At 47.7% G+C, this 7,954-nt stretch overlaps 1 protein-coding gene across 1 annotated transcript; it reads right to left on the minus strand.

The window, feature by feature from the left end:
* Nucleotides 1–1,127: 1,127 nt before the first annotated feature.
* Nucleotides 1,128–2,988, minus strand: LOC119115426 (fer3-like protein). The gene is made up of 2 exons (XM_037239883.1): nucleotides 2,062–2,988; nucleotides 1,128–1,731 (listed from the first exon to the last, which is right to left on the minus strand). Exons 1-2 carry the CDS (start codon nucleotides 2,645–2,647, stop codon nucleotides 1,694–1,696), a joined length of 624 nt encoding a protein of 207 aa, XP_037095778.1. The 5' UTR covers nucleotides 2,648–2,988; the 3' UTR covers nucleotides 1,128–1,693.
* Between the last annotated feature and the right edge of the window lie 4,966 nt (nucleotides 2,989–7,954).

Genomic DNA, 7,954 nt, shown 5'->3' on the forward strand with positions numbered 1-7,954 from the left:
TTTGAAACGGGGGGATGGCGCCGCACTTGTCCACGGGGTCCGAGTGAATTTGTTGAGCAAATGACGGCGTGACTGTGCACTTGGGTGCTGTTGGCCTAGCCTCCTGCACAAATAACCTCACCTAATTAGCGCTGCACTTGTGACCCGGGTGCCAAGGTTAGCATTACGGTTTCACAGCGCCATGTGGGCCGCGGCCAGGTGCAACACGCACCCGGCCGGGCCGGGCTGGAGAGGAGCTGCGCTCGTTTGGAGGAGGGCTAGGAGTGGGCAAACAGAGGCCGTGTTGATTCTACTGATTGGCCCACGTGGGGTGAAGACAAAGAGGCGGCCTTTACACTCCACTGTCACTCACGCAATGTCACCTGTGTCACTAAAAATATTCTCAACTTCTTAAGCCTGCGATGTTTATCTTGCGTCGTAGTGGGACTGATTCCGTTTGCAAGATTGATACAAAAAAAAAAGGTGTGCCACATGGATCAACGGTAGAATCAGAAGGTTGCGCGGCCCCCCACCGCTCGGGTCCTTGAAGGCGAGCCCCCGGGGACGCATTGTAAAGACGACACTGCATTTTTGCCTTTGCGCGAGGCTCGCTGAGGCTCAATGTGTGCTCTTGTGAAGACCTGTAATGAGAAAAGCAGGTGAGCGTTTTAACAAGGCTTTCGCAGCTCTCAAAACACCAACACATTGGGTCGCCGTGGCGACGAGAGCCGGCCGGGCGCTTCTGGGGAGTCTGCGTTGAAATGTTCTTTTGCAGAGACGTGATTTTGCAATATGGACTTTCATACTTCATTTATGATACAACAGTTTCAAGCAAACACAAATTGGAGGAAGATGCTTTGTTTTGAGCAAAACTGCAGCCATGTGACCTTCGAGCAGACATTTTTCGAAGCAGACGTAAATTGTTCCAGCAGGATGTGATGCATCTAATTGTATTTACAAATGCAAGGCCCAGACTTAGACATGATAAACACAACTGCCTCGCGTGTTTGTCAGTACAAACGCGCCGAATGTTAATCAAGAAACCGGGCCGATGCAAAAAAAGAATGACTGCTCATCACGTTGAAAGAATTTGACTGGTCGCGCTCGAAAAAATGAATGTGGAGTTGAGATAAAGCAATCGACATTGCTTTGCGTCAGCCTACAGCTTTATTTCAAAAAGTTTCATAAAAAAAGATGACAAAGTGCACCGTCACACAAGCTAACGTTCACATGAGCTCGAGTTGAACAGAAATGAGCAATAATTAAGAGTTCAATAAATAAATAAATAAACATATCAAGAAATAAACGATGCGAGAAACAAACAAAAGTGTCAGCAAGCTGCCGTAGTGGCGTCATCTGGGTCTCGCCGCCGCCGCCGCCGTCTCATTTACATGATCAAGACTCTTTTCTCACACATGGAGACTCGTGGAAAAAACAAAAACACTAACGCTGGATGCAAGGGCCCTGAAAGTCGTTCAGTCTCATGCCAGTGTGGCCCACTCTCGCTCTGTGACAAGTGGCATCCATTTGGGCAAACAATGCCCACGCCCTTCCGTCCCTCCAAGGCCTCGCCGCCAAAGCCTCTCAATGACCAGTGGACAAGAAATTACAATATTAAAAGCCCGAGGTGCGTGCGTGCGTGCGACCCAGTGAGAAGTCTGCAGATGTCGAGGAGAGAGCAAGACTGAGATCTCCACATTCGGGGGTGCCCCAACTAATCCCACTTTATCCAGGAGAGACGAGCTGTCAGATCTGGGGAGGGACAAAAGCAGGGAGTTTTGATACGTTTCAATGACTGTTTAACGAGATCTATATGGAGGCACACTTACTACTCAATGGCCACAAAAAGACACTTGAGGGCAGAATTTTATTAAGTAGGCTCAAAAAAAAAAAAAGATTAGGTGAACTATGGAGTACTAATAGCCAAAAGAAACACACAAGTGTGCAGCTAACAAGTGAAAAAGACTTTCCACCCAATTTGGGAGGAGCAGTAAACATAGAGACTAAAAGTAAAAAAAATGAAAAAATAAAGAGAGGCTATGATTGTGACTTAGAAGGCAGAATTGGATGGCTTTTGCTCACCGCTGGTGTTCCAAATGGCGTTGGTGTGATTCTTGTAGCCGTTCTTCATGCACTCGTCCACGTAGGACTTGGGGTCGCAGCCAGACATGAGGATCTCCCTGAGGAGGGCGATGTAGGCGATGGCCAGCCGCAGGGTGTCGATCTTGGACAGCCGCTTCTCGTACGGGAAGGTGGGCACGTGACAGCGGAGCTCCTCGAAAGCCGAGTTGATGCTCAGCATCCGCTTGCGCTCGCGGATGTTGGCGGCGTGCCTCTGCACCTTGTACGGGTGCTGGGACACCTGCAGCCGGTGCGCGCGCTGCCGCTTGGCCGCTTCCGACGACTCGTCCGCGGGGAAGCCGTCCGCCTCCTCGTCCGCGGGCGACGGCGCGTCAAAGTCGGCCAAAGTGAGCTGGGCCTCCGGAAACACCGACTGGCAACCCAGCGACGACCAGGGCGACAGCTGCTCGCCGGCCGCCGCCGCGGTGCTGCAGTCCAGCAGCAAAGTGTCCAGCTGCGTTTGGAACTGCAGGTTTTGCTCCATCTGACCCCAGAAGGCGAAATCCGGCAAGCCATCTTGGTCCAAATCGAACACAACGTCCTCCATCACTCAATCTTGGATTTTGGAGCAGGTGGGAGCGGAGGGAGGCCGCCGCGCTCGTGGAGTGACTGACGTTGCGCGTCAAAATTGCGCACGTTAAATACTTGCAGGGCCTCCATGTTTTCTGAAAGGAGCCTCTTGAGAACTCTCACTAAAAAACAATTACAAAAGGATCGGTTGATCTCCAAATGACAAAAAGGGGAAAAACACATGTCCAATTATAGACCCCCACCACACGCGCCCCAGAGCGCCTCCTCCAAGTAGTCCCGCTAATATTGACAAAACACTCCCTATTTAGCGGAGTGGAGGACTTGCGCCGCTCATTAAGTGGCGCTGCCTGCCTGCCTGCCTGGGCCTGTGTCTGAATGGGCACGTTTGGATCTATTTAAGCTCAGCTTACTACTGTCAAAAACACACGGAAGCCCTTCCAAATCTCATTTCATGACAAAGGTGCCGTCTTTGCATTCATCTGAAGTCATCATTCAAATAGCGCCAGAAATGAAAGAATGAAATGAAATTTGACTCCCACAAAATGAACTTTTGAAAAGAAATAAACTTGCACTAAGATGTTCATTATTTTGGTTCCTTGATTTAATGTCAAATTAATCTAAATCAAAGATCAAAAGTTATTTTGTCTTTGTATAAAATCAGTTAGGGATGCTGCCGGTCTACCTAATAAAGTGTCTTGACGCGTATACGCACAGCCTCAGAATGATTTTTTTTTTTTTTTTTTAAATTTGTTCCACATGAATTACCGCACTGACCATGATTGTTTCACGACAGATTTAAGATGAAATTGTAGTCCACTCATGAGTGTTTGCCAACACGCGCTTCCCATTTCAATGCTCAGTTGTAGCAAATCTGTTTGCACTCGTTAAAAGGAAAGCAAGAAGCAAAGTGGCCTCGGCAGCTAATTCGAAAACAAAGACACATGCAGGTGAAGCTTTTGACCAAACAAGCGACAGCAGGCGTTTGTCATTTTAAATGATTTACATGTTTATTAGTTCATTTAAGACTATTTTATTTTGAAATGGAATGTGGAAAATGTGTTATAGCTCATCTAAAAGAACCACATGAATTTAATCAGTGGTTTGATGACGGGTCAATTTAAAAATTAAACAATAATGACATCAGCATTTTCTAAATGTTTTCCCCTCGCCGTGAAATGTATAGCTAATAACGGTTTCCGAATAAACACGCGCAAGTTTATTTTGTAGCAGTTCCCAACAATTAAGCCATGGTCATTTACAGCAAACATTGTGATAGGCTATGCACCATTCAAACGTCAATAGCATTACGCAGGAATGTAACGAGGTCAATTTGATTTAAATGTGCCTAACGGGGCCGGTGGGAGGTTGTGTGTGTGTGTGTGGGGGGGGGTCTGGGTTTTTGCTTGCTTACCTAGAAATTTGGCTTCCATTCAATAGACATTGTGCTCAGCCTACTGGTGTGCACGCCTTGGCCAGTTGGAGGCAGTATAATACAGAAATCCTGATGAACAATTAGCCAGAAAGTCACAGTATAACAAACAGTTCTTTACAGAGGAGAAAGAATATACACCTTTAGCTATTGTTATATTATTTGTCTGCTCAAGTAGCCTTCAAAACCAAAACGCTATTTGCTAGTCTTTTTAGGGCGTTTTGCATGTTAGCATTATGCTAAATAGACTCTGAGGCAATTCTATGCAAATGCTCGGCGGGCCCCTCGAGCCGCCCCGTCAGCACCGTCTGGCTTCTCTCTGCCAAAGACAGCTCTCCCCCAGCTGACACTCCACCCATCGGGTCCTGTCAAAGCCAGCTTGGCCTCATTGTTCGTTCAATGAGCCGCCCGCTCGGGATGCTTGTTGTTGAGCAAGCTATTCGCGTGCTTGCCAAAGATGTTATAAAAACGATTGGATGTTCGCAGTGAGTGAGAAGTACGGCAAAGTCAACAACAGCGAGAAGGTCCAGAGTTGCGTTCAGCGACGCGCGTCCTGTTTGTTTGCGCGCGAGGCCGATAAGCATCGTGCCTCCAAAGGCCTCCGGGATCCAATCTTTTGCCCGCTTTTGATCCGCGCTCGGCCATTAGAGCGTCACGCCACATTGAAGCCACGGCTCAGAGCGCAAGTTAGCCTTGACTCGACGGCCGATCGGCATTCCGATAGGCCCGATTGTTTGCCTTACGCCGAGTACGTACAAATATACGGGCGGCAAGAAGCGGCGCTGTTTTCATGGCCGTCTGCTTTTCCGCCAGCGAGTCTGCTAAAGGCATCAAGAAGGTGAAGCAGGCCCAAAAGCAAACAGGCCCTCCAGGGGCCCGGAGCTGAATGTCCTGCAGCCTCCGCTTTGATAAAAACACATTTAAAAGACGGAGAGCAGGTGGAAGGAAGATCATGTGACCGTGTCCCCTTCACTCCACGCTCGTATCAATCAAAACAAATAGTAGAAAGCGGAGACGGTAGCACTGTCAACAACATCGTGACGTAGCCAGCTCCGCTCCGGCTTCAAAGTGGAACAAAATGCTCCCGATTTCATACGATGGAACTTTGGCAAACTTTTGAAAGTCAAGTTTGAATGCAATGGTAACTTTGGGGGGAAAAAAAGCACATCCATTGACACATTGTTTACTTCTTAGCTTGAGTCATCTTCATCCTGATGCGGCTCAACCTTGACGAGTTTGCCGTGAAGCCTGCGGGCATCTGAAAGCAGATGGAAATGTCCTCAGTGGAGAAGAAAAGAGAGTGTAGAGTAGACGCACGGGCGGTGTCCAGCTGCTATCTTTGTCATGGTCTCATCTCTCTTTTTTGTTCTCTGACCTGCTTGTCGCCATTATCAAGGTGCTTCAGAGTTGAATAGGGAAGAAAAAAAACATCTTCAGCCTGTTCATCCTTTCCTTCTTTCATTTATCTATCTATTTATTTATTTACTTAGTGCGGACCCTGTCCAGCGTGGACCTTGCGACTGAAAAGGAACGCTTTCAATTAGGACCTTCGACGACCTCGCGCAGTCACGCTGGATCTCTTTCTTCTCATTGGCTGAATGTGTCCGTTGTGGTGACAGATGTTGACCCATCCAGTTTCCAAAACGTTTGCATGGGATCAAGAGAGAAAAAAACAAAATAGAAAAAATAGAATAACTTTATCATCAATGATTCAGTCAAATGATTGAAGTTGATTTATGGAGGTTGTTTCTAAACTAGGCCAAGGGGATGTTTCTTATTAGCCGATGATCAAAATCATCAGGAAACAAAAGGCTCGGGCGGGATTACAGAGCAATAATAAAAAAAAGCCATTCGTTCCATCACAACGGAGGAAAGCAACAAGCATGTCAAATTGGACCGTCACAGACTTCACCCAGCTGGTAGGTAAAGTTCGGTTCCGACGGGTCCCATGACTACTCATAGGCTTCTCCGATCCAATCCAACCTTTGACTTCATTCCTTTACTGAGAGTTGGAGTCCATTTTTGTCGATTGCATCTGGACTCTCATCGTCGGGCAGCGTATCCGCAGAAAAACAAATCGGATGCATGCCGTCAAGTATGGATCCATTTGGCTTTGCCTCAAAGAGCGCATTAGCAAGAATGTGTCTTTTCAAGTCAATATTTACGCTTTCAAGTGGCAGTGACAGCAGCTGTGTGAACTTTGCCTCTCAGCAGCACGCAAACATCTCAACCTTCTTCTCCGTCTCATCCACGGCCAAACACTCAGCTGAAAGTCCATTTGTCACACAAACCTATTTTGTTATCAGGAATTTGGCCCGGATGAACCCGTCGCGCTCCCACACCCATTTGGACAAAATGGTTGGCGTAACAGAACACGGTCACACGCACGCTCAGCGTGGAGCTCGCACCAAGCGCTTCGCCATCTGAGAGCAATTAAACGTCTGCTTTCCATGAGCGGCTGACAGTTGCAGTAAAGGGGGGCACCCGACCCCCCGCCAATCCTACCTCCGCCCACATGAAAACATTCGTGCGGAATAAGAAAAAAAAAATGTCGCAATCAGAATTACACAACCAGCGATATTCGAATCCTCCCACACAATCGGACGACGGCCCCAGGTGGGATTCGCACACTGGAATCTTTGTTGTATTGATCAACGGACACACTAAGGTGGATTAAAAATAGAATAAAAATCAGCGAGCTAACATTCACCAAGCAAGTGGTGTCGGCGTTCTCAAACCGCTTCAACTGCTGCCAGCTCCGAAAGCTTCGCAACGTTGCGTGTAAACAATAGCGAGCAAATCTCGGGGTAGGAAGACAAAGAACTGGGTTGGGAGGAAAGAAGGTCCAAAGAGTGAAAAACAGAAACAGATTGTTCAACATAAACATCAATCAGTTGACAGGAGCAGAAACAGGAAATTAGATTCCCAGGAGCTGGGGGGGGGGGAAGAGCTAAACATCCACCAGCGAAAAATGAGAATCAATGATTCATTGTGATTCAACATTGAGTCGAGGAAGGTGAAGGGGTGGGCGGCCTTTCAAATGAGGAACGTGAAAGCAAACTGAGAAGGACAGGAATTCAAATGATAGGAAGAAATCAAAAGTTGTAGCAGGTCCAGGCTGACAAACGTTTGATTGAGTCCATTCGCTTTGGTTAGCAAGATAAGCGGCTAAGGTTGCCCCGCAGCTTTTTGGGAAACAAGTTTCCTCAAATTCTCTTGGGCCTTCTTTTCCTCCTGACTTGTGAAGCAAACCACATCTGTGTTTTACAATAGAAATGAGCTCATTGTTTTGGTCTACATCGCGTAGCAACGGTGATCAATGGAGTCGACCAACATCCCGCTGAGTCACCTGAATGACCAGAACCGTGCCACCAATTTGATGAGTCGCCACATTCTCAAAGCAAAAGTCAGACATTTTTTTCTCCTAAACTTGAACACAATGGGAACATTTGTCCACAACAACAGTTTAGGTGCCTTGAACCGGTCCAAGGTGTACGCCCGCTGGCCCCCAAGTCACCATTTTGAAAATGGATGGATGAGCGTATTCCTACTCAAACGATACTTTTGAGGGCCATCATGGTCCAAAAGAGTTGCTTGAGTGAAGATGGATTGGACAAGAAGTCCATTTAGTAGCTTTAGCATGATATACAACCCCACGTTGCTCGGTGGAGGCAACGATGGCTCCCATGATTCCAAGTGGCAGCTCACGGGTAGGAGCAAGTCTGACCTTACGACCTGGACGACCGTCACGAGGGCCAGGAGGCCAAGCCCGCCGAAGTCACAGAGTTTTGGTGGCAATGAAAAATAATTTCCTCGTGAAGATGAGCCCCCGGGGAGCTGGCCGGCCCGGCCTGGCCAGCAGCAAAAAGGAATGAGACATGCTGGAGGAATTTG

The sequence above is a fragment of the Syngnathus acus genome, chromosome 21, assembly GCF_901709675.1.
Source record: "Syngnathus acus chromosome 21, fSynAcu1.2, whole genome shotgun sequence".
Classification (NCBI taxonomy): domain Eukaryota; kingdom Metazoa; phylum Chordata; class Actinopteri; order Syngnathiformes; family Syngnathidae; genus Syngnathus; species Syngnathus acus.